The sequence below is a fragment of the Dermacentor albipictus genome, chromosome 4, assembly GCF_038994185.2.
Source record: "Dermacentor albipictus isolate Rhodes 1998 colony chromosome 4, USDA_Dalb.pri_finalv2, whole genome shotgun sequence".
NCBI lineage: Eukaryota > Metazoa > Arthropoda > Arachnida > Ixodida > Ixodidae > Dermacentor > Dermacentor albipictus.
In genome coordinates this window covers 11,887,844-11,915,328 of record NC_091824.1, presented here as the reverse complement: position 1 = coordinate 11,915,328, position 27,485 = coordinate 11,887,844, and the positions used below count along the sequence as shown (strand labels likewise).

The window sequence follows — 27,485 nt, the reverse complement described above, 5'->3', positions numbered from 1 at the left end:
GAACTGTGGAGGACAGGTGTGATGTTACAATGAGGAGGAGGTCAGCGTACATCTTATGACGATATAAAGTACCATCCTTCAGGATGAACATGCGCAAAGAGGTGCCGCTAGGAGAGAATTCCAGGTGCTCGATTATTTCTCTTAACTAGGCATCCCGACGCTGCTCCTTGGCACTGTTAAGCAACTGGCTCACTGAACAGATGCAATCGAGCGATTCAGCGCGCAGAGTCACAGTCAGCCACTGGGTAGCGAGACAAACAATCCGCATCTTTGTGCACGCTCCCAGTCTTGTATACGACCATGTAGGTGTACTCTTGCAGGCACAGTGCCCATCGAGCCAGTCTGCCTGTAAGGCTTTCGAAAGAGGCGAGCCGACAGATGGCATGATGGTTGGAAACTACTATGAACGGTCTACCAAATAGATAAGGATGAAATTTTGCAACTGCCCACACGAGAGCGAGGCAATCATGTTCTGTAATTGAGTAATTTCACTCCAATGAGCACAGCAGCCTGCTCGCATAAACGATGACACAGTTCACTCCACGTTGACATTGGGCCAAGACAGCGCCTATTCTGTAACCACTTGCATCACTTCAGACTTCAATTTAAGCTATTGAGTCGAAGTGGGCGGAAATGGGAGATGTGAGGTGTGTGGGTAACTCGAAGAAAGCCACGGCTTCTGCAGGACCCCAGGTAAAAGGGACGTCTTGTTTAAAGAAGATCTGCGAGCGGTTTCATGATCACTGCAAAGCTCTTCACAAACTGGCAAAAATAGGAGCAGAGCCCCACAAAGCTTTGAACATCTTTGGCAGACTTTGGCACAGGAAAGTCTATCATGGTTTGAATTTTCTCTGCATCAGGTTGTACACCGGCAGTGTCCACAATACGGCCAAGGGTCATAACGCGGCAACAGCCAAAACGGCACTTCGATGGATTCAGCTGAAGTCCGGCATGGTGGAACACGTCAAGAATCACTGAGAGGCATTCGAAGTGTGTATCATACGTAGGCGAAAACACAATTACGTTGTCTAAGTAACACAAGCATGTATACCACTTGAACCCATGAAGGAAAGTCGTTCGTTCATTCGTTTGAATGTGGCTGGGGCCTTACACAGACCGAAAGGCATTACTTTGAACTGGTAAATCCTATCAGGATTTACAAAAGCTGCTTTCTCTCGGTCCATGGGGTCCGTAGTGATCTGCCAATATCCACATCGAAGGTCGATAGAAGTAAGTGATACCATACAGAAAATCAAGGCCATTATCAATAATAATGGGTAAACGTCTTTCTTCGTAATGTTTCTGAGGTGGTGGTAGTCCGCACAGAAGTGCCATGATCCATCCTTTTCAACTAAAGCAACAGGAGACGCCCAGGGATTGGAGGATGGCTTGATAATGTCGTATGCAAGAATCTTGTTGCCCTCTTGCTGGATGACGCTTCGCACAGACGCAGACATTCGATAGAGGCGACAGTGAACAGGGCTGGCATCGCCTGTATGTATGCGATGCGCGACAACTTACATCTGGCCCAAAGGCCAATTATCTTGGTCAAAAATGTCTTGATACGTATCAACTTCATGGCGCATACAGTAGGAAGGAGGCCAAGGTCTGCAAATTTCTGGTGAACAACAACAGCCGGCATAAATGAAACAGCTGGCGTGGAGGTGTCGGATACCGTGGGTTTATAAGAAGCCGGATAGGCGGCCTCCAGTTCTCGGTGGACGGCGCATGTCACATTGTCTGATGTGCATGCTTGACAAGGCATTGCCTTGCAGAATGACGTTGCAGCGGTATCCGGTAGATGCTCGAACTGCAGCGAGGTACATTGGTATTTTGCTTCCTTGCTTGCTCTTAATGACGGCACTCTTTCATCACGCTGTCAATGGTGGTTACGTAGGTGAAGACTAGCAGATTGAATACGATGTCAGCGATACCTTCAAAATGTGGGCGATCTTGTCAGCCTCAGACATATTCTCGTCAGCTTGCAGACAAAATGCCAGCATGTCCTGCATATACGACAAGTAAGGCTCAGTTGATGTCTGGGCACGTGCCGACAGATGTTTCTTGGTGGCAAGCTGTCGACCAAACAGGTTGCCGAAAAGCTCGCAGAACTGCTGTTTGAATGTGTCCCAGCTGGTGAGATTGTCCTCATGGGTCCGAAATTAGCTACAAGGGGTTCCGCCAAGGTAAAATATGAGGTTTGCCAGCATATAGTTGGATCCCAGTGATTCTGTTTGCTGACTCACTTGTACAAGCTGGGCCACTCATCCACGTCAATATTGTTCACCCCAGAAAAGGTCCCGGCATTGTGGGCCTGTGCGAGGGCGATCAACTGGGTAGTGGTCGCAGGTGTAGATGGCGGCAACATGTCATCACCTGGAGGCATGGCAATAGGTTCGAGGTGGTGTCCGCTGCGTAGCTCTGTCGTCAGAAGAAGTACCCATTACCTCCACTAAATAAATGGTACATAAAAGCACAGTAGAGAAACATGGAATCCAGCCAACCTGCAGCAAAGCACATCGTCGTCACCAGATCAGCAGTGGCCGCTTATGGGTGCGTCCCACTAAATCCAAGGGTCGATATCATCATCTTAGAATAGCACATAGCAATATTTATTGTCATTAATATGTCGTAAGCACATTGATGTGGCACTAACAGCAGTTCCAAATCAGGAGGAAAAATACTGAGCAAAATGTGCAGTGGCAAATCCCTGCTCACCAATTTTGTGCGAGGCAAAGTGGCAGCGGCCATGAAGGGCACAGCCAGCAGGTGAAAATAAATTTTAAATAAACGCATTATATTTTTGTCATAAACCTAAATGTAATGCAAGGCACGTTATGAGACCACACATATGTAGAAAACTCGCATTATATTCATGCAAATACAGTATTTCAAGATAACAATCCTTTAGTGTTTTCTGGTTTCTCAAAACATAATTTCTTGCTTTTTTGAAACTTTCGAGCCTTGATATCGTGGCACTTTGAAGCAGCTAGAACCACATTGTTCTTTTGCGTTATGGAAAGTGCTTGTGTGACAATCACTTTGTCAACGCAGATCCCCTAGGTGCACTTTTAATTATTTTACTTTGTTCTCACTTGGTTTTTGTGCTTTGCAGATCTGTGTGAGATTTGTGTTGAAAATTTGGCAGCAGAAGTAAGGTCAAACAACTGTTGCTAGAATTGCATTCCTCACTTTTTTGGGCTCTCTGGAAAATCCTTTGAAACTCTTATTAAACCCTTCCATTTAGATATGACAACATGCAGTCTTTCCTGAGAATTAATTCATGCACTCAGAAGTCGATTATATACTAGGACTGTTCCATGTTCTGCAGTTTTTCTTGTTGCTTTCACGATTGAACATGTTGTGGTAAACACTTATTCTCCAGCTGCGAGAATCCCACTCTCTCGTTCTTGTCTTCACTTATAAAAACTATCGCACTTCCTACATCATAATTTTGCTTTGTTTTTCATTCAGCCACCTACGTACTTCTTTTTTTATTCTTTTTGGACCAAAGAGAATGTTCAGTGTTTGATTTTTACATGCATAGCAGTTTTCTTTTTCTCAAATCTTCATAATATTTGGCTCAGTTAAAATGCTGCACTACATGAACGTTCCCAGTATATGCATATGTTCATTAACTGGTGAACAACTTTCTCAAATGCTGTTTGCCTAAAGCTGACGCTGCCGTTTCTTTGGATGCAGACTTATCAGGAGCAAATGGAGTCAAGTGCCTCAGAGATCTTGGATGTTATCGAGCCACTTCGTTATGCTGCCAAGGGAGAACCTGAGAAGCTGGGGCACACGGTCAGTACTGTGCTCAGTCATTGCTTTTTTGCACACTCGGATTTTCTTCTCTCTTTTCTTAAGCGTTGCACGGAAAATGCGCACAGGTCATGTGCAGTGCCTGTGATAAATAATAATAATAGCAATAATAAAGCCCTCTGCAGTGAAATTAAGCAGATAAAGTGGGGTATTTGAACTATGCAACATTTGAAGAAGCTACATATGAGGCACAGGACCTAGTGTTTGTCCTTTGCTTTTCTATCTTCGTCCAATCTGTGTAGCGCTGTGGTTAACAACATTACACACTTTTGTGCCTTTACATCTTGATCAAAGCATTGCACACCCTTCCTTGAACCTTAGCGGTGCTCTTCCCTCAGGTGAACCAGGCAGTTGGCTACCTAAGCCCACTGGTCCAGAATGTCATAGCAGGGGCTTCTCACACTCTACACTCCAAGCGCCAGATGGCGCTGCTTGACCAAACCAAGACTGTGGCAGAAGGCATGCTGCAACTGGTCTACGCATCCAAGCAGGCCGCTGGCAACCCGAAGGTCAGTTGGGCGCTGGCATGGGCCGTGTTACGTACATTCCGGGTTTTTCATAGAGAAGCACTGCTGACACGGGAGCAGAATGCATCATGGTAAACAGGATAGTCTGGCAGGACTTTCTAAACAGAAATACTTTTTGCAAACAGAGTAATGCTTTAAACATTTAGGCAACAACTATACTGGCAAGTTGCAGAAGTTGCACAACCAAGTTGGGCACAAAGCGATGCTCATTTGGGTTGAAAAGTGACCATTTCGAGTCAGTTGCTTGCTGAATTTTTCAGCTCCACAGCTGATGTTGCAAAGCTGCCAAACCAATCAGCAGTGCAAGAGTGGGATGGTATGTGCTGGTGATGGTATGTATTTTATATGGCAATGGCTGTGCGAGCAGACGTGAACAACTCCAATTGTGAGACATTTTAGTTTTAACCGTTGGTGTGCTTGCCGGTATGAACTTCAGTCTCCATGAGTCACTTGTTGATTGCCAATCAGGGTATGCCACAGGACTTTTGTCAATTGCTGGTGTGAATGCCACCTTAAATGAAAAAGAAACAAAAATTTTGAGGATGCTTAAGCTTCGCCTTTAAGAGTGGAACGCAATAGCATTAAAAGATCCCTGACTGCTGTTCACGCTTCCCGGCACCTGGAGCATATGTAACCGTAATGTTTACTGGGAAACACTGGCCGCGAATGCTATGCACAAAGGTGGGCTTTGTGGTAGAAACATCGCCTCTTGCATGGGCAGCGATGTGGAGGAGGCTCGGGCCAGCTGTAGGTATTGCAAGGAACCGGGTGCACCGTTCTGTCGCCCCCGAGACACCCACGCGCCAGCGTGCACAAATTGCAGACGCCGTGGCTGGTCTGTGAATTGTAGAAGCGCTGGAAGAGGGGTTTCTTTGAGCTCTTGCATAACACAATTATGTTTCACGTATAGTCAAATTACAATCCGAGAGCTATCATGTCTGTAGGTTGTGTACGAGTCGTAGTTTACGATTTTTCCACATATTTTACCTTGAGAAATTTAATTAGTTCAGAGAATTCCTTGCATCACTTGGATGGTCTGGGTATGGGTCATCCAAAAATCTTTTTTTCTGGAATGACGTGTGATGCTGAATGCTGACGCCGGACGCCGATGCAGGATTTTCTGGGACACGGGCTCCTTAATGCTCTCGCATTAAAAAGAAATTTGCTTCTTTTTTTTCTTGGCCACGCATTGTCAAAAACAGCTCTAAATGGCTGCAAGTACCATTACTAGACATCTATGTGCCTGCGCTGTGACCGTAAATGGCATGTGCACGTGTCACATATTTAATTAAAGAGCACATACTGTGTGCTGTGACAGTGACCCCTTTCTACTGTTAATATGGGTCATCGCCTAATGCAACTGTATAGTGGCAAAGCTAGTTTAAAGGAACCTGCCGTAATGCAACACATGTTAGACTTTTGCCTCACGCACACTCCTCAACACATGTCTTGGTCTGAGGTCAACTGAGTTAGGCCTACACTGCCTATGCACGAACACCTTGGATTTGATTCTGCCTTCGTCTGGCAGCTTCGTCTAGCTGGCAGGCGTGCGTGCCACTTCTGGAGGCGGCCATTTTTGCTTTCTATTTTGACGATTGCAAAACTTCGGAGTGCGTTCAAAAATTAACACCTGGTGGGGCAAAAGCGAACTGCTTAAAAAAACAAAATTATAGCTTTCCTCCTTCATGTCCTATACCACAGCGTGTCTGTGAGTGGCGTGGAAGGTCTCAAAAGCGGCGTTTCAAACCATCAATAGCGGGCGGCCATTTTGCTTTCTACTTTGACGATCGCGAAAACTTCGGAGCATGTTCAAAAATCACCAGCTGGCAGAAAAAAGTGAACTGCTTAGAAAACAAAAGAACAGTTCTCCTTCAGATTCGATAGCACAGTGTGTTCGTCAGCCATGTTAGCGGGCTAACGATGCCTAATGGGCATGGCACAGAAGGAGTTAAGGTGGTTAAAAAAGAGAAACAGCAATACTTGTTTTCAGCTGCTATCTAGAACTCCCTTGCTTGATACACGTCGCCTACCTTATGTAAAGTTTACGCAATGTTTCTAATAGTTTAATTTTGTTGTAAAAGTGAGTGGTTGTGGCTCCTGTTTCCTCTTCAGTTGTGTATTTATTTTCTTCATTTTGTGTTCAAGAGATCCATTCAGTGTTAGGGCTGCATGTGTTCCCATTTTCTTGTGAGCACTTTGCCCAGGGATTGCCATTGAGTTCACCACAAATGACTTAGTCGTTACGCAAAACTCATTTGTTAGTTTCTTGTCGTATAATGAGATACCTGCCATATTTATTTTGCTTGTATTAGGAAAACTGCACATAGGTGCAATGTAGGTAGTCATCCATGATCACAGTATGAAAAACCGTGCTTATAGTTTTTCTACTTTGTTAGGCAAGGCAATAGGTGTCCCTTATAATACTTTAATGTGCCTCGAAACCTAATGAATAAACAGCATGGCATGCCACAGCATGGATTCTAGAAGGTTAGCTGAAACATATATACTGAACAAGAACACAAAGCACACACTCATGTGCAGTCAAAACATTTGCTAGACCCACATTGTTCATGCAAACGTTCCGGTGTGCAGGCTGTGCACGCGCATGGCGACGTGGACGAGGCGGCGGACAATGCCCGGGATGCCCTTCAGGAGCTTCTGCGCACCCTGGAGTCGGCAGCCACCGAGGCTGGTGTGGTCACGGGCCTCGTCGAGTCTGTCAGCAAGGCCATGTACCGGCTGGAAGAGCGCTCCACCATCACCATCAGCGGCTTGCGCACCAGTGGAAGGTATGCAGTGGCCGTGACTCGCACCAGCTTAGATGACACAATGCGGCACGATGCTAGTCATTCAAAACACTGTGGAGCATTTTAGTGCGATGAAGATTCTTGGGATGCCTCACGAACTTTCCGGTGTCCATCTATCTGTCTGTGTACCTAACCTTTTTCCTGCCCACTTGGGTCACTGGGTAGTCCATCGGTCACTGTTCTGAGGGAACCGGGTATGACAGTAGCTGTCGGACCAGCTGCGGTCTCTAGTACGTGCCACTCGACATGTGCTTCAGTGACAAAAAAGTTGCCCAAGATTTCTCCAGTACTCGGATCGGAACCCGCGTCATATACATTCAGACAATGTTGTCTGAATATATTGGGCATGCGGACCACTGGCCCAATACTGTGCCAGTCGAAGCATTGGCACTGCAGTCATTCTTTTCTATAAACTGGGATCGTGTGACGTCATTTTCCCACGGCAGGATTTAGGAAGAGTATTTTATTTTGATTGTTCATAAACGGGGCTCCTTGTTGTTGAATAGTACTGGCTTTTGTATTAAAACAGAAAAGAAAGTTGTGCGAGGCCTTCTAAATGCTTTTTGGTACGTTCATCATGGAATATATCCAGCAAAAGCCGGAATTTGTTTTGAGATTGGTTGGATTGTTCATTTAGAAAGCAATGACAAGACCTGGTGTCTGCAAAAGTAAACTGGTCATACATTTTTCCAACAACCTTAAATAGGTTGTTGTCAACTGTCGTCAGTGTTCAAGACATGGCTGGGTTGATGTTTGTGATAATGTTTGCCTTAGTAAAAAAAGAAGAATTTGACTCAATTTTAATGGGAAAGCATAAGCATTATATGCCCCATTACACAAAAGTCCATTGTAGTGGGTGTGACTGAAAGATGGTGCCAAAAATGGCCGACGGCGCTAAAAGTAAAGACTCATAAAAAGTGCCTGGATTGACTTCAAATTTCTCAGGGAGGTTCCTGTAAACAAAGTAAATAATGTCTTTGAAAAGAAAATGGAGTACATTTTGGTCTGGGTGGTAATCAAACCCAGGCCTCTGGGGTGCTAGACGAACACGCTTCCCCGATGCCACGGCGGCTCGATGATTCTGGCTCACTAAAGGTGTGGCCTAGTGCTAAAGGTGTGATGGTGCAGCCATTGGGGAGGAGGAGGCCCCTCGTCATTAGTGGTGATTAGTATGAGTGAGTGCGTTTGTGACATTCCAAGGTCTACAAACAGTATAATGCTTTCGTATTCCCACACGTATAATGTCTTGACCGAATTTTTAAAATCTTTTTCATCAACAGTACAAACAAAGATGGCCTTGACTATTACATCATCCAAATATAAGATAAAAATCACGCCTCATTGGGCATTTTCTAAGCTAAATACAGCAAATTACAGCAATATATTACGACGTTCCTTATGGGTTACATCAAGTCACCAACGTTACAAACGAAATTGAACCAGTCGTTGAGCCAGCACCGTCTGCGTGACTGCCATCTGCTATTGTGCACCTTGTGATACTTGAGCTATACGTGACAGCCCCTCTCATTTGCCCTAAAATGCGCCGGGTCGGCACTATTTCCCAGAGAGGGGGCTGAAGTGCCACGATACAGTGAAGGGGCTGCTATTGTCGGTCGGATAACGATGTCGAAGTGGACAGAGGCACGCCAGAGCCTTGCATCCATCACTGCTGCTTGTGGCTGTTTTAACCTTGTATGTAGTAATTTGTAAATACATGCCATTCCCAAAACAATATTGTCTGTGTTATCATGTACTGTGAGTGCAACTTGAATACCTACACGATTGTAAGTCGACTCAAATGTAAGTTGATCCCCCCATATCGTATGTGACAGGGAAAAAAAAAAGAGAGCATACCCGAGGGCGCATTCGATAACAAAAATTTATTAGTAGCTGACATGGTCGCTGGACAACTCATCTTCGCTTGTGCCATCGTCCTCACTAGTGCGGCCATCATCATCGCTGCTATGGTCCCACAACGCATCGTCGTCCAGCGAAATTTCACATTTGGCGAACGACCACACCACGACATCTTGTGGAACAGCAGCCCACGCCGAATGCACCCAACCACTAGCAGCCGTCAGGGAGGCTCTTTTGGTCTGTTTTGCGTAAGTTCGTGGTCATCTGCTGCCAGCCACTCATACTCACGGCAGAGATGTTCCGTAAAAGGCGAAAATCCGGGCTTGCTTCATGGCCATGTTGCACTTCACTGGCAGGGACTGGTCACGCATTTCATTGACGTACGCCGCAAGCTTGGCCTACAGCTCTGGAAAGCATCTAGACTTCAGCCCGTGGGAAATTCTTCACTTGCTGTCACAGGTAAAAATTTTGCTTTGCTGCAGTCGCCACTCTCGCACCACCCGTTCAGAAACATTGAACTTGCGGCCCGTGGCGCAGTGAATCGTTTCTTCGGCGTTAAGGATGGCAGCCCTCTTGAATGCTGCTGTGAACGAGCGCAGAATGTTTAAGAGGTTTGGAGCACTCATGACAACTGAGGAAACATGATAGTAGCACATAGCCGGTAGTCAAGTCAAACGCATCAAACTAAGAGCTACAGGGAAAGAGAAACACGTAAGCGGTGTCTGATCTTCCATGAACTATCGATACAGTAGTCCCCATGTACTCCCTGCAAGCACCGTTCTGAGGGTGCCGCCGCAAATGGAACAGCGGCACTTCCAACATCTATCGACTCCCCCCCCCCCCCCTTTCCGTGAGTATTACAGTCAAATACGGATATATCGAACTCGAAGGGGATCGCGAATTAATTCGATATATCAAAAATTTGATATAAAAAATACAGGCCCAGAGACTTTACCTGTGGCGGACGATGACCTACCGATCGGCGCATTCAAGAATGACAACCATTTCCGCACACACGACGCAACATAATGCTTTATTTGCGTGAAAACAAATCGCTTATGTTGGTCTGCTTCTTCGCCTTGCAAATGAAATTAAAGACGCCAACCTCGATCTTATCGAGGCTGTTCAGGTGCGAAAGCCCGGTTCCTTCCATGTCGCCGCAACAACGGCGAATCAAGCTGAACGCTGCCGCCACTTCAGCAGCGGAGTACGAGCGTGTAGCCGCGCCCTCGTCCGGACGATCTTCGTCGCCACTCGAGCTGTCAGCCTGGGTCCCTCCAACTGCAGCTACAATGTCCTCGTCGGCAAGGCTCGCAACAGCCTGAACATTGCTGTCAACGTTCACATAATCATCAGCAGACACTTCGGCTGGAACGGCAGCCGGGAAAAGGGACGACAACTCGCGAAACGCGTCGTCCATGCACTCGTTGTCGCCGTCGCCATCTTAGCAGGTTTCAGGAAGTTTGGCTGTCACGAGGCCTGCCTTCCGGAAGCAGTTGGCCACAGTATCCTGCTTCACGTCTCTCCAGGCGCCCGTCATCATTTGAATGGCCCCCAGCAGGTCAACCTTAAGCTCGGTGCCCATGCGGAGGTTCACCAAAAGCCTATCAATGAGTCGCCTCCTGTAGCCGACTTTGAACGACTTAATGATGCCCTGGTCGAGCGGCTGCAACTTTGCTGTAGTGTTCGCCGGCAGAAACTTGAGCGCGATGTTTTCGAGCTTGCAGGTGGTGTGATGGGCCGAGCAGTTATCGACGAGGAGGCAAGCGTGACGCCCCGATTTGCCCAGTTCGGCGTCCCACGCTTGCAGCCATTCTGTGAACAGCTGACGCGTCATCCACGCCTTCTTATTGAAGGCGTAGCGAACGGGAAGCTGCTTACAGTTTTTGAAGCAGCGCGGTGCCCTTGCTTTGCCAATCACAAAGGGCTTTTGAGAGCCATCCATGTTAGCAGCGAGCAGAACGCTCACGCGGACTTTGCTCATCTTGCCCCCGTGACACGTGCTGCCCCGGACGTCGAGCGTCTTGCTGGGCAGCATCTGCCAAAACAACCCGGTCTCGTCGGCGTTGAAGATTTCCGCGGATGAAAACTTCGCGCAAATTTCCAGCCATTCCTTCGAAATCAACTGCTGGATATCCTGGCTGATGACGGCTCCGCTTTCCCCAGAAATGGTTTTGCCAACTATCTTATGGCGGTTCTTAAACCTCTGCAGCCACCCTGTGTTGTTGGCGAAGTTGTCATCACCGAGTGCAGCGGCAAACCATTTGGCTTTAGCCATTAGCATTGGGCCATCCACCGGAATGTTCTTAGCCCGCACCTCTAAAAAGCACGCATAGAGGGCCTTTTCAACTTTCTCGTGGGCAGGCAAGCTCCCGACGTTCGTAACTCCGCCGCTTTCGACTTTATGTCCGCCTTGTTTTTTAACAAGTTGCTTAGAGTGCTCCGAGGAATCCCGAAGTCGTCTGCCACCGTCGCACTTTTTTCGCCCGCCTCAACACGCTGAATGGCTTTCAGCTTTGTCACAAAGTCCAGGTTCTTGCGCTTCTTGACGCTGCTTGTGCTTGCTGCGGCCATTGCTTCCGCGTCAGCTCACCACGATCCAGTCACACGTCTCGTGAGACGCACGCAAAACAATAATGAACACGAAACACAAGAACGCGCACAAAACACAAGAATTCACGTACGCAGCCACCGCCAACAAAGCGCTCGCGATGGCCACCTCCGAGGGCGACAGCGACGTACGAAAGGCACGAGCTGTGGTTGGCTGAGCAAAACTCGTGAAAAAGCAACAAGAAAAAAAAAAAGGCAAAAGGAGGAGGCCACCGCCGCCTTCGTTCCTGGCTACCTTTTCCGAGCCGATCACTATGGTTACGCGGGGGAAGGATGAGAGACATTGGGAGAGAGAAAAATAAAAGCAGTTCCGCAAGCAGGGTGTTGCCGCAAGTCGGAGAGCGTGCGCAGCGGGAGTACCGTCTGAGCCTCCCTCCCTCTCGCTCTCACATTTTCCGAGCCTTTCGGGGGAGGCGCGGAGCACGCGGGTGCAGCGAGTGCCGAAATTGCGCGGCGTTCTATATATCCAATGGCGGGTAAAAATATCGTTCGATATAAACGTACGAATTTCTATACTTTTACACAGACTTTTCAAGGGGATAATTTACGACTTCGATACAGACAATAATTCGATATATGTGGGTTCGATATATCCGTGTTCGACTGTATAACTACATTGTAGCCCCCCTGATATCTTGTTGATCTCGCTTTTTTGGCGGTGCCATGTTTTGGTTTCGATTGTAAGTCGACACCCCCACTTCAGATATTCAAATTAAAAAAGATTGGTTGACTTACAATCGTGTAAATACGATACTTATGTAGGCTAACAAAGGGGCTTACTGATCCCAATGGCTCTGCATTGCACGGCTGTAAAATTTACTGTTACAGAGGTTTATTGACCAACAATGTTGCTTGTAAGTTAAGGGAGATGGTACTAGTGAAGGCAAGGCGCAGAAAACCAGGACTCAAGAAGAAGAACACAAACGACAGGACCAGCGCCTGTCGACAGACGGGCGCTGGTCCTGTCGTTTGTGTTCTTCTTCTTGAGTCCTGGTATTCTTGCGCCTTGCCTTCACTAATTCAAGCATGAACCAACTAGCCCAAGCAAGAGTTTTACCGGAGATGGTACACTTGAAAGCCAACTTTCTTATTTAGAGATAGCTAACTCAAGGGGGGGACATGGCAATTGAAGTAGTCAAATTGTCAAAATTTTCGATTTTCTGATTAATTTTTTTTTGTGATCCACAGACCTTCATTTACCACGTGGCGAAATGTAAGAAAATACGTGGTAGAAATAGAAAAAACAACACTTTCCTAAAGTACTGTCATCAAAAATTGTGAAAAAATAGGGCTTCGTAAGGCCCCGCCTCAACGCGGATCGCCCGACTATTTGTTGACGCAGTGCCGCCATCTTGTTATCATCATAAAGAGGAGAGATCGGAGCTAAAGACTGCTGGAGCGACGTATTTATCCACCAAGAAATAAACCGGCAAATGCAAGCCAAAAAAAAGCAAAGGAAGCATTGCGATTGGGCACAGATTGGGCACTCCTTTTGGCTGTTGTAGATTGGAATTGCTGACAAACCTCTTTCCTGTGCATTTGTGCAGCAGCGAACTGCGCGTTCCGATCAACGTGATTGACAATCGTGGCAGCCTAAGCACGTTTTCTGTGATGAGCCCCAAAGGAATCAAGTTCCGAATGACCCACTCGTACGGAAGACCACGAAAGGCGCGGAAAAGAGGGAGGAGACCACTCATGTACCGCTCGTAGAGTGGTCTCCTCTTGTTGACAAGGCATGACCGGCACACGTGGGTGACCGGGAAAGCGTGCCTGATGCGGTGCTGACGACACGACCGTGGGCTACAGTGACGGCGCATCCGTGAGCGATGGTGACGGCGCGTCCACAAGCGATGGTGACGGTGCATCTGCATGTGGTCATGACGGCGAAGCAGAAGTATTCGCGTCACATATTCAACTGCAGATTTCAGCTGCAACTCTCACTAATAAAGAGGTTGTGCAATGAGAGGCAAGAGCGGACATTTTGAATGTGCTGTCATCTACCTCTGCATGACGGATGAATGCACAGTGATCAAAAAGGCAACTAAGGTGCACGAAACTGCTGCAAAAAAGCGAAAAACTTCATCAAAGTGTAAAAAAACGTGTGTCCTCACAGGCAAAGGACTACATCCCAGGCAGGTTTTAGGTGCTCAAAGTAAAGATTGAAATGTTTACAAGAAATGAAACTTTGAGCTCTATTTTCTCGGCTTTCATTTGTTGTGCAATTGCTTTCAGTCATCCCAGCGCCATTTCACAATGAATGAAGACAAAATCATTCTGTCTTTTGCACTTAGATCCTGAAACATTTATGAGTGCAATAAAGCTGTCAATTTTTAACTGCACCTCATAAAAAAATTTATAATGGGTTTTGTGCAAAAGTCATTAGACAATATGCGTAGGAAAGCAAAAAAAAAAATATTTTTAGGCTCATTTCGGCATTTAAAAAATAAACCAATAGCTTTACTGCACAGGATAGGCGTTTTTTTTATGTGAAAATCTTGGCAAACTTATGTGTAATTAATTTGGGGATGCTCATTAGAGGCTGCCAGTTGTTGTAACTCGAAAACTATAACAAATAGCACAAAACTAAATTCAGTTATAATATCAGCATAACAAATCACACGTGCATGCCCAATTTCACCAATTTATTCCCATAAAAAAAAGTTTTCATCGCCACATTCCTCCTTAAAGAAATTTGCGCACTTTGTGTATTTTGATGTGTTCATTCCAAAAATGTACTTATTTTCGTCCTAGGACAAACAGTTCCAGATATGCAGCAGAAACTGGGTTGTTTGGTTTGGAGAAAAATTAGCATCATGGAAAGAAACAAAACACAGTGACTAGGATATAGAAATAATCTAGAATTTCTAAGGTGTGCGTTAAGGTATGAACCAATGTCCTAGGTCAATTTGAACTTGAGCTAGACCTATAAAAGCTGTTTGAAAAGCCCACCTGTACATTGCTGCTGATGTTCAAGGATAACTAATATTCCATTGCACGATGTCTTTGAACTGGCACTGCAGCTTTGTACGTCTATAATGAAAAGTATGCAGACCAGCAGTTCTGTGAGAAAACTTCTTCCTCGACGGTGGGGCCTGTAATCTGAAACTGTAGACTGCAGTTCAAACCTGGTATTGCAAACATCGCTTCAAGTTGTCAGTCTTAAGCTGCTACGAAGTTCTTTTTTTTTTTCTTTCTTTTTCGCAGAGCACCTGGTCTGCATAGTTTTGTTCATAGGTGTACATAGAATATGTTGTGAATACTTGGAATAGAAGAAAATTTGACATGGTAAGTTTTCAGGAAACATATCATAATACTGTATTTGAATGAATATAACACAAATTTGTTTTGTGCATTAAATTATAAACATGAGAAAGTGCCTCACATTAAGTTCGAAACCATCCTGAATATAAGGCAGGAAAGTCCCCCTGTCTCCCACTCGAATATCACGCTTCAAAATGCAAGCTCGACAACTAGGCCATGCTGGAAAGGTGACAGCTCCGTGTCCTTGTGGGGTGTAATACAGACAGAAACGCGAGAGGGAGCATGTGCCTGTCGTTAAAGTTGCCTGTAGAGGAGGCAACTGTGCAACACATACGTGTGAACCTGTCTCCACTGTCACAGTGCTTGCACATGTAGTTTGAGTCCGGCTCATTGGGCTATTCGATGTTGTTGTTTATCTGCCCAGCATGTGCACAGGTCCTAAGCAGGCACCTGTGTGTGCATGCCTTCCCATAGAGGATGTGTATTGCACTGTCCTAAAGTGTTTTATTGTAATGCTGCAACTACTGATGTTACGCACCTTTAGTCCACATATAATAACAATTCTAAATTTTCTGAGTCAGGAAAGATAAAAGTAAGTTTTGTGGTAATTTTCCATGGGAACTACCACTAAAGTAAAACTTCGCTAATTTGACCCTCGTTATTTTGAAAAATCCTGTAATTCGGGCTCTTCCTCTGGTCTTGGTTAGCATATGCATTATTTAATGAATTAATTAGAGTTTTATTCTTCTAAATCAGACATATTTGGCCGCACACCAATTAATTTGAACAGCTCTCGAAGCTCAGTGAGTACGAAGCGCTGAAAATGTGTGACGCAAAACAGCAAAAGCAGCGCTAGTGTCCAACCGAAACCAAGCAGCATCACCATAGCTAGCAGTGGAAATCGTACGAGAACAGCAGCAACCCCAGAACGATTCTTGCCTATTCATGCATTTATAACATTTAGTCTTGCGTTTACCGCCACACACAACACCACGTTGCCAATTTACCTTCTTCTCTGCATGGTCACCCTTCATGATCGTGTTGATAGCTGCCGCAGTTTTATGCACAGCGGTTGTGGCAAACAGTAGTTTCGCTTTGACTCAGTGCAGTGGTTGCACATGATGTCGCAAACATGGGGGACAATCTGTTGGCGAGCAGCTCACTGGTGAAAAAAAAATAATCGGGATGTGTGTGCCATAGTGAAAAGCATATCTCGGATGAAGACTCACATTGCGGCTGCACCATGAAGGAAGTCGCAAATCAGTCATGATATGACGAGAATTGCAGGTTCCAGACTGCTTTTGCATAAAATAGAGACATCAAAATTTGCCGATTCATTCAGTAAATAAAAGGGTGTTGACGTAGTAAACATTTGTTTATTGTTTCTTTGATAACCTCGATAATTCAACATTCAGTTAATTTAGGCATTATTTTCAGACCCATGGTATTCAAATTAATGAGCTTCTGCTGTATCACACTTTTTTTATTTCTGTACTAGTGCATGTTCATTTGCGTGAGACTCTTTCAGCGCAGCTGCTTCTGTTAGCAAGTCCAGTAAATGGGCCAGATTTCAGCTTGTCCACCAGTGTTGTTTTGCTTTGGGCTCGTTCTTCAACAGCTATGGTGGTGGTGTGGTGGAGCCGGAGCTGTCGTACGTGGACTACCAGACGCGCATGGTTCGGTCGGCCAAGGAGGTGGCCCGAGTGGCACAGGACATGGTCACCCATGCCAGCCACGACCCAACCCGCCTCACACCACTGGCTGCCGACCTGTCGCACCACTACGCCGCCCTAGCTGGGGATGCTCGAGGGGCCATGGCCACCAGCACCAGCGTGGAGGTGCGGCAGCCTTTCGTGGGCTCTTGTGATGCAATTCTTTGGGAACATTGCCCATTTTTGTGGTATGTCTGTCTCTAAATGCCCGCTTCGGCAGCTGAGTAGTCCAATGGGTAGAGCATCAGGCTGCTGTTCTGAGGTAATTGGGTTCAAAACCACCTGTCGGGCCGACTTAGGCCTCCAAATATACAACACTGGGTATTTGCCGCTCTTCAGTCGCAAAACAACTAAAGAACTATCCTTGAAAATTTATCCAATGCTGGGCGCAATCAAAGCTGCATGATAAATATTCCCACAATCTTGTCAGAAAATACAGTCAATTTTCAGTCTTTCAGACTCCCTAGGTGCCACGAAAACGTCTAAAAAATTGTTCAGTCCAAAAAAATTATTGCATGTTTTTTACAGCCCCCAAAGGCTCAAATTGCCACATGCACCATCAAAATAGCTCTGAAGGCCTGCCAGTACACTTATCAGATGTGTCGGTGCTTGTACTGCTACAGGAGGCAGTGGGGGCACTGCGTGTATAATTAAGGGATGCAATACTGTGACCTATGACAGTGGCCCCTTTCCACTCTCGGTATGCTTCACTGCAGCGCATTGTATGTGCTTAAAGGGCCCTTCACCAGGCCTCATAGCAAATTTTGGTTATACGATGGAAGTTGTTAGGGAGCGTTCTGCCAAAAAAAATTTTTCAAATCGGCTTTAATAGCCGAGATAGAAATATTTCAGTGCCGCGAACCCATGATTTCAGCAGGCGGGCTCCACTGCCAAGCAAGACGCTCTCTCCGCTCACCCCGTCTAGTCGTGCACCAAATGACTTCTTTCTCGTCCTCTGTTCTTGCTCTGATCCAACAACGGACGCTTGCTGCCTGTAATTTAGTGTTGGCCGAAGGTATCTAGCCATAAACTTCATACTCATCACGGAAACTACCTTCCTTGCATATTCTTTCCATCATGCTTCATCATCACCATTAGTGAGGCTGCACATTAATTGGCCATCTCCCTGTTGCTATTTGTATAATTTAAGTTTTGCAGTCACATACAGGCTTTGATTAAGGAAATGATTTGTGCACAACTATGCAAAGTGGGGAGTGATTGAAAGGGAAAACCCCCCAAAGGAGACCCAAAGCTCAGAAGAGAAAACCCACACGAGTTTGTCAGAAAGCTTTGAATTTTAAGAAATAATCGTCCCAATTCAGGATGGCGTTACCAAGTTTGGTACCACTAGAGTACTTGCACTGCAAAATTTTCTTTGTAAAAGAAGCAGTTTTTTTGTTTTGTTTCTTTTCTTTTTTTTATTTTGTAGTTTCGTGCAACATTTTGTGCAGCATTTCAATAGCTATATAGCTATATAAGAGAGGGAAATCAAGGACAGGCTAGCCAGACTAATGGGCTACCCTGCACAGAGAAAAGGGGATGAGTTATTGAAAGAAGAAAAAGGCAAAATGAGAGAAAGTTCACGGGTGCTGTTGCAGACCCTTTGCAGAAGCAAACATCCGGAATACATGGTCTCACTCCTAACGATCCCTGAATTCAGGGGTGTGTGAATACTGAATGGTAGATCTCAAATTCAATATATTGAACATATCAAACATTAAATTGAATCAAGAAAAAATGCTGACTGTCGAATCGAATATCGAATATGTTGAATATCGAAACTGAACACCAATGAGATTTTCAGTTTAATGTGTACCTTTGTTTTATGTCATCATTTTACTGCATAGAAAGTTTTGCTTCCCAGTTTTCCTCCAAAATACAGAAGGGCTTTCCCATCTTTACGGCATGTGGATTATTGCAAGGCCAATCTGCACAACATACGAAACCATGGACTGTGCATCATGTGACTCGATCACCACTATGCGCATTGTCATTGTCGGTGCTGTGCAGGACAACCATGATTGATGTTGATGCTAAAGAGCAGCTAGGCGCCCTTTCGTTGTTAAGTTCAGTTTTATTCGCCACCTGTCAAAGATTCTTAAATCAGGAAGGTCATGGCAAGTTCGTGCACTGCTTCCCTCCCTCCTCATCGATCCACCGTCCACGTAAATGTATGCAACCGGGCAGTTGGCACACTAGTCACGTGACACTTTCCCGCCCACCATGTAAATCCAAACCTTCTCTTGTGACACGTTGCTCAAAACTACAAAAAGAGGCTGATGTGCATCTATGAATGGTGTCAGAAACGAGAGGTTGCTGTACAGTGTGTCACTATGATGGCAGCCATCTGTGAGCAACTTTGTTGCCATCCCATCCACTTGCTTTCATTTGCAAGGCAGTTTGTGGCTTTCCTAGTGTCACACAGGTTCTGCGAATAGATCTACGTTGATTCGGCACCGAAATGTGACGCCTGGCGAAACAGCGCCAACGGCCCTGGCAGCAAGGCTGTGACATAAATTTTCCACTGACCGAATGGGGTAATGGGCCGCAAGCCGTCGCAGAATGCTTGCCACTAATATGTTCACACAGGTGTCTCATCAGGGATCGGTTCCGAGTTTACGCGTGCGGGTTAGATTGACAGCTGTTGATACGATGTTAATTTTGTCGCCATGCCACGTACCTTTGTCTTTGGCCGTGTATCCAGCACAACCTGTGGGCCTTCTGGTGGCCGATTAGCATGATCTTCGCTCATACTTTAGCACTCTCCAAAATATGCACTGTTTTTGTTGGCGTTCCCTCTGTCCACATCGAGTTATTATTTCGATCGGTCCCGTCAACCTAAATGAACCTTGTACCGACAGAGATGGTCCCGGTCGATAGAGCACCGTTCTGTGAATTGCAGAGTTCGGGCGCTGTGTATGCGATCCCCACATTGTGCCGATGTCTGGGAGCGCGTGCAGTAGAGTAAGTCCGATACTGCGTAAGCCGGGGCGGCCAATCCCTGGTGCATTCAGTGCTCCTTTTGCGATGAAAACAACGAAGTGAGACGCCTTTGGGGTATTGAGCATGAGAGGCTCCAGAGCGCACACGATGTGCGGTATAGCCAGAGTCTCTACACCGAATATACCGAGTATTTGAAAAATCAAATAGTAGATTATCGATTCACGAATCAAATTATGTACCATTCGATTTGATGATACTCAAGTATTCGCATATCCCTACCGAAAAGCTATTCAATTATTATTATTATTTTTGTTTATTTTTTTTAAGAATCAGCGAAGCGGAGAAGTCACATGCTGTAGAAGCATCTTGGGTTTTGAGCCCTAGTCTGTTGGACATCTGTGGTGTGTGCAGGTTCCCGGACGCATTCGTGCCGGGGTGCAAGACCTGGGCAAGGCGTGCATCAGCCTGACCAAGTCAGCTGGCGCTTGCCAGAGCAGCCCCGGGGACATCTACACCCAGCGGGAGCTGGCCGAGAACGCCCGCTTCGTCTCAGAAAAGGCACGTCTCCAGCTGGAACAGTTGAGGCAGGAGAGTGGTTATGCAACTGGTAACAGCATCGAGCAGCAGATGTGAAATCTCGCCTCCAAGCGGGCATCGAAAGGCTCAATTTCATGGAAGTCATAGAGGAAAAAAAGAACAATGAAAACAATGCAGATACAGGAACAGGGCATCACTGGGTTAACAACTGCATTTTCTTAAAAATGCAGTTCCTGCAAGGAAAAGAAAGTGTGCATACAGAAAGTCAGAGGGCTGATGTGAAGATAACAGTGAACAAGGGTAGCGAGGGGGGCTTTTTGGTGAATTGTCAGGAAGACTTTTGGTGCAGCGTGAAACGTGACATGGGCACAAGAATTCACATATAAAAAGACAACACATAGCACTTGTGTTGTCTTTTTATATGTGCTTTCTTGTGTCTGTGTCGCATTTTGCGCTGCTCTGAAATCTTCCCGATAACAGTGAGCAATCTTGAAGAAAACTAATCTAATTTTGCATTGCAAGGTAGATATTCAAATAATTTTCTTTTCTTACCAAATTTAATGAAACTGCACAGTCTCGTTCAGTCTGCGTAGTCTGTACTTTTAAGGCTTTTGTTACAAGGCAACTAATATTCACCAGTGGCGGGACAGTTTCAACAGTCTGGACAGTAGATTATAGGGTTGCTACCCCTGAACAAACTATTGGTGTGAGAATAGGGAAATTTCCTGTTGAATCAAATTTGAGTCGAACTGTGCCAGACAGTGTTGTAAAAGCCCTTGGAGACTGGGGATGCAACACACAGTGTTGCAGTTACACAGAGAGCACCTTTGTTGCACAGCCAGCTGCTGGTTGACAGAACTCAACGACCGTGCTGCAGCATGCACTAAGAGTGTTTGCGGCATGCCGCAGGTGTCGCACATCATGGCAGCCCTGCAGGCCGGCTCGCGAGGCACCCAGGCCTGCATAAATGCAGCCAGCACTGTGAGCGGCATCATTGGTGACCTGGACACGACCATCATGTTTGCCACCGCGGGAACGCTGCACTCGGAGAAGGAGGGCGACCAGTTTGTTGACCACCGGGAGAACATCCTCAAGACGGCCAAGGCCCTGGTGGAGGACACCAAGACCCTGGTGGCCGGTGCAGCATCCAGCCAGGAGCAGCTGGCCGTGGCTGCGCAAAATGCCGTCTCCACCATCGTGCAGCTGGCTGAGGCGGTCAAGCTGGGTGCAGCCTCGCTGGGTGCTCACAACCCGGAGGCCCAAGTGCTGCTCGTCAATGCCGTCAAGGACGTCGCTGCGGCCCTGGGTGACCTGGTGCAGGCCACCAAGGCAGCCTCGGGCAAGGGCATCGACCACCCGGCCATGGCGCACCTCAAGGACTCGGCGAAGGTGCGTGTCCTTGGTGCAGGCCCCGTTGTGTTAGAAAGCTGGCGAATGCGCTCGATGCAGCACTGACACAAAGTAAGATGCATAGCAGGACATTAGCTGACTCACAACTAAGCTTCTTGGCCTGCTAGTCACACAATGCAAGTATGCATCAGGTAAGCTAGACTAGTCGACATGTACACATGCCTGCAGTATACCCGAGTTTATTATCACTCGCAGCTCAGGTATGCTTGTGTGATGCAAGAGTTTCTTATCCTCCTAATGTGTAAAAGCTTCAATGATATTCAGGCTTTCTGCTGCCAGCGACGGGACGATATGACTGTGTTGCTGAGAACAGGACTGCAGTCAGACACGCGCATTGCTCTGTGTGTGGTACAGTCGACTTCCGTTAATTTAACCCAGACGGGACTGACAAAATTCATTGAGTTATCCGGCGGGTCAAATTAAACAAGGTGCATAAAAATGCCAAAATACATCGCCAATTCATTTGGCAGTATTTGTAGAAGTCGAACGTGCCCCCGAATGAAATGCGTGCCCACTTTCTATGGGTCCAAAAAAGAAAAGTAACATAGAAATTACATTAAGGCTCCTAAACAAAGTAGAAATCTAATGTGCACCCAATGTTCTAGCAAGAAAATGTGTTGCAAAATAGCAGCCGTTTTCCTAAACTCAGCTTCGCTGCAGTGCATTTGTGTTATGCATTAACAAACCTTGCAAAGGCTGTTTTGGTTTTGTATCCGATTGCACCACATAGCCAATTTTTGGCCTAATTTTCATGGCAAAAGAATGTGAGCATTAGAATCGATTTAATACCATAATCAAACATCGTGAGCTACGGTTATTACTTGAAAAATCTTCCTAGGGCAGGTCAAAAATAGGTGTTTTTGATGGCAGATGACGTATGTTCAATGCTTTCACTTTTCCCTAAGCCCCGCTGAGACAAACACTATGCTAAAGGGATCGCTGTTGGGGTCACCATAGGGGTCAGGTGCATGCATGCTAATGGACCCATTTTATAATCGAAATAGGAAATGTTTTGGCTCGCAGAAATGCATGGATGCCAGCCAAAACCTGTGGTTGGGATCAAATTAATAGAAAAATCAAATTAACCAGTGTTAACAGGTTTGCTGTAGTAGCCCTGTTTTCAATCATTGAAGGTGGACTAAAAGGCCTTGGAAGCCATTGAAGCTTTTCACATTAGAAGGAGAAAGAACATGTGCATCAGCCTGTTTCTCTGAGTGATGAAGAACTTGTCGAGTTAAGGCAGTTTTTTGCTTCCTCATGTGCATCTGCATTCCTAATGATATTGTCAGCATTTCTTGTTACTAGCATACTCATTTTATCTGCCCAGCAAAATGTGAGTGAGCAGATGGCCTCAGTTTGATACCTTGACTTCATACAGCAGTGAACAAAAACATTTGGTTTGAGGTCAGCTGTTGAGAATGTTGGTGCTGCTTTATGCCAGACTGCTAGCCTAGGGCAGTAGTGTCTTGAACACCATCATTCTTTATTCGCACTGCATAGCCCACCCACAATGGAGCACCTGCGTGAGCTGGCAGTTTGTGTGTTGCGACACCACGTGCCCGAGCACATGGGGGTCGAACCTTCCCGCACTTAGCCATGTCCGGGGAGAAGGGAGACCTGGAGGTTTAGCCAATGCCAGGGGCTTGGACCTTGATGGCCCTTTGGCAGAGAGGACACACCTGTTGACTGTGTCAGTTGTAATGACCACATTTCGGTATATTTAGGAATTTCTGACACTGCCGATTGAAACTGCTTCCAGATATAACAAACATATTTTAATTACCTTACTGTTACCTTACCAGTCATCTTGTATTACCTTACCAGTAAGCTGGTTGCGTGCACAATGAACGCTTCTGTGGCAGTGCAGGAAAAAAATGCTGCTATGTTGAAATGCAAGAACCAATTCTTTTTTTTCTCCCCGCACGTGCTCCTCCGCTCGCCCTGCTTTCACAGAATTTTGTCTTCGTCAGTACGTTGCAACATCGGTGCTGCGGCAGGGTCCCCCGCCGTGTAGATGGCGTCTTTATTAGTTAAGCACCACAACTACAGTAAAAGCTCGTTAATTCGAATTCCGCAGGGATGCTACGAAAATTCGTCTTATATAAAATTCAAACTAATGAAAGTCAGTGAAAAAAGTCGCTCGGTTAAGGCGCATATATAGTCCAACGAAGCGTGAGCGTGTTCACGTTGGCGGGAATGTCTGTAGTTTGAAGCACTGGTGCAGCCAATGTAACCGGATGCGGCCAATACGGCCCGACATCGAGATGGCTCTTGTTCCATTCGTGTGTTCGTCGCACTGACTGCGCCTACCCACAATGCATGGCACGAAAAAGAAAGGTGCCAACGCCGCTTCGTGATGGTTGCAGACAGCCGTTCAAAGTGACGCACAGGTTGGCGATTGTTCTGTGCATGCTCCGAAGAGAACAGCCGACTGTGTAAGTGTTGAAGTGTAAAGGGGACGGCATTTCGGCTGGCGCAGCACAAGTGCTGTTGCATGACTGGCCGCACGCAGCGTGCGCCGGCGCTCGCCGCAGGAAGTAGAGCTGCGCTTTAAAATGCACTCTCGAAATGCATCACAGCCTGCTACGATATTGGTATCTGTTGTACTTTCGTAGGTGCACTGCCTGCACGCTGCTGTGTTCCACTATACACATAGGTGGTGCCCAAACAACTATCCCAGCGATGCATTCCTTTGAGTAATAGCCACGAATCTCAAAGGCTATGGTTTTTGGTGGCACGAGCACCGCTAAACGTCACGCCCGCCGTGTTATAGACATTACGTAACATTACAACAACGTTACAACATTACAACACCTCGTAAATAAAGAGCAAAGCCTCCAAGATTTCATATGGAAAAAAAAAGGAATAAAAAAGACGCAGTTTGACTCAAAAGGCGAAGCATCGATTGCGATACCAAATTAGCAGACAGTCGTATGAAGTAAGGATAGTACTTTTATTGGTCGTATCAACTTGTGAACATTCGCTTGCTAACTAAAATACTAAGCATTGTGTTACCGCGCACAGCAAACATGAACACATCATACCCGATGACTATGGACATTCACTGTGAAAACACTGACGTCAAAAAACGCAGCAACAGCAGTGAGCGAAGTGACATTCGTGCTGTCTGTCGCTTCAGCGCAAAGTGAGCGCCAAGAACACACAACACGCACAACACTATGAGCCGCCGCCGCAACTAGACTCTGCCCCAACCCAAATCACTCCAAAATACGACCGCGCAATCGCGTGCAGCCTCCACATGTTCAGTTGCAGCCTAAGAAAACGTCCCCCCCCCCCCCCAACCTGGCGCTTTGCAACGCTGGATACCTCACGCGCGAGAGAAGACAGTGCGCTTTCTCTTCGCATTCATACTTTTTGCACGGGCGAGATTGAGCCGCAATTGACGGCTCCCCTCGCACACTTTCACTCGCACATACGGCGTAGAGCGTGCAGCGACGGTGTTATTGCCCTTCGACTTTATACAGAACCTCATGGTAATGCCGACCCCCATGCCCGCAGCAGAAAGCAGTTGGAGTCCCCATATTATTGCTGTCGCAATAAGTGAATATATAAAAAACACGCAGCACCACGTCTGCATTTTTATCTTGGAAGGTCATGAGAGAAGGAGAGAACCGACCTGCAACAGATGGCCGGAGATGGAAAGAGCAAAGCTGCGTGGTGAAGATCATCGCCAACATGCTCCCGCATGCTAGCACTCTCCCCATCTACGATGGTGCGGAGTTCAAATTATCTGTGGCGGTGTGGATTTCTGTGTGAATCAGTGGAATACATTACATACATATTGCTTTCAATACATTGTTGGACGGACCTTGGCAGCTACTTCGAATTGTGAGGGTACCAGGCTGACGCCAGGTGGCGTTGAGTCGCAGGCATGAGACGGTAGGCAACTGTGTAGAGTAGCAGGCATGGGACGGTAGGCAACGGCATGCGGCGGGCAGGGAGAACATGGAAGGCATGGTGCACGGTCAGCATGCGGAAGCGCGCGACAACGAATTGAGTGTGTGAAGTAATCGGCGGAGCAAGCCGCGTGCGGTGCAGCGGGACGGAATGCAGACTGTGTGTGTGTGCGTGTGCAGAGGATTTCCCGAAATAAAGAACGTACTTGACAAGTGGGGGCTCGTCCGACCGGACCTAACACGGAGGACCAAGAATTGTCTAGTGCCACCCAGCCAGTTGCGCAGCCTCTCCTGCCTTCTTCAATGGTCCAATTACTGTCAGCTTCAATGTACTTGACAGAATTATCTGAAATTTCGAATCAACGAGTTGTGAATTAACAAGCTTTTACTGTATTTACAGGCTATGTACATGGTCGAAAATTCAACGTATCTGTCAGACATCCCATGCAAGGCAATAAAGGATCGAACATAGTTCTCTGGTTGTCATGGCTGAGAGTGGTGCTGCACATGGCTGCATGGCCTTGTGACACGAGGTACGCAAAATAAGTGGACGCACATGTAGGTGACACACAGTTGTGTCGTCAATGCTTGCATCGGTTTGACGGGGACGCCTGCAACCTGATAGGCATTGGAAATGCGCTTGAGTATTGGGACTTTAGTTATGCACTTGGTGCGTTGCTCACGCATGCCTGGGTGGCGTCGGCATCACTGCGACCAGAAAGCGCGCAGTGACACTAGTGGTTGGGCACGACCAATGAGGGGGCATGAGGGCACACGCTGGAGATCACTCGAGGCATACTCGGCTGTGCGAGTGTTGACCTTGGGCATGTGGTAGGACCCGAATTTTGAAAGGGCTTGGCTTTTGGTGACACAAATTGTGGGTGCTGAAGCAGAACACCTTGAAAGTCGACTATAATGGTGATGGGCTGGGTGTGAGGCATGTCACCCTGGTGAAACATGGTCGACTGAGGCAGCTCGGGAAACTTGGGAGGTGCGGGGTGAGTAAGGACAGGACCTGGGCACAGTCTTGGTTGACTTGCGTTTTTGGGAGGCAGTGCTGGGGAGAGACTGGGAGCTGTACAAAAATCAGGTGGAAGATCACAGGCTTGTGCAAAACAGGGTTGAAGCAAGGGGTGGTGGCCATTGGGGTAGAACTCAATGGAGCTGGCGCTGTGGTGGACGAAAGTAACTGGAGTTGTGGCTTGACGGCAGTGAGAATGTGTCGCGGTACTGCCAGTTCTGGTAGGGCCAGTTCTGGTAGGGCCGTAGGGCCAGCACGATGGTCCGCAGCGCATGGTAAGCCTGAGGCCCGGGAGGTGGGACATCACAGCGCAGAACAGGCGGGAACATTGCTGCCATCATTTGGTACTTGTCCTGCTATGACGTTATGCTATGGATGTACAAACATGCCTCCAGTCTGCAAAGCCAGATGGTAGGGCTTGCAGTCCAGAACTCGGGGAACTGCAGTGGTTGAAGGATGCAGCGCACTGAGGTTTCTTTCAGTTGGAGCACCATAATCATAGACGGTGCCACGGCCTCAGCTGACTCGGTGCTTGTTGAATGCGCAGTGGAATCTTCTGGAAAGCGATGTTCATGGTCCTGTGCCACCACTGTGCCAGTGCAGGAAAAAGATGCTGCCACGTTGAAATGCAAGAACCAGCTCTTTATTTTTTCTCCTCACACGCTCCTCCGCTCGTGCTGTCTTCACGGAACTTCGTCATTGTCTGTGCGTCGACACATCGGCGCTGCAACACTTCAAACCCAATCATGGTAAAAAGAAGGCTTATATGGCTTATGTGAAATACCAAAGACAGAAGCGCGACGAAAATGGGCACACAGCAGCGCTCGCCCCGCTCCAGTCCAACCGCAACGATGATACGGCCTTCAAGATAAGTGAGTGACTGCCACATGCAGATTTCAGAAGCCACAAAGAAACTCGGTCGCTCTCAAAGCAAGCAAGGCATACAGCATAAACAGCACGGCATGGAGCATGCAGTGGCACCTGCACTGGGGCATTGTCGGATGCCACGATGGCGACACTCTCATTTTCACACAGTTGTCCATGCGGCAGTATGTGCATTG

The 27,485-nt window shown here is 46.9% G+C and overlaps 1 protein-coding gene across 4 annotated transcripts in view; it reads left to right on the top strand.

Annotated features, from left to right (window-relative positions):
• Positions 1-27,485, top strand: part of rhea (Talin_middle and talin-RS domain-containing protein rhea) — a 408,423-nt gene that overhangs the window by 296,933 nt on the left and 84,005 nt on the right. For all 4 annotated transcript variants that reach the window (XM_065450432.2, XM_065450447.2, XM_065450440.2 and 1 more), the window contains exons 40-45: positions 3,703-3,804; positions 4,161-4,331; positions 6,942-7,138; positions 16,503-16,722; positions 19,951-20,097; positions 20,986-21,465. In XM_065450432.2, coding sequence (XP_065306504.2) covers positions 3,703-3,804; positions 4,161-4,331; positions 6,942-7,138; positions 16,503-16,722; positions 19,951-20,097; positions 20,986-21,465 — 1,317 coding nt within the window. The remainder of the gene's footprint in view (positions 1-3,702; positions 3,805-4,160; positions 4,332-6,941; positions 7,139-16,502; positions 16,723-19,950; positions 20,098-20,985; positions 21,466-27,485) is intronic.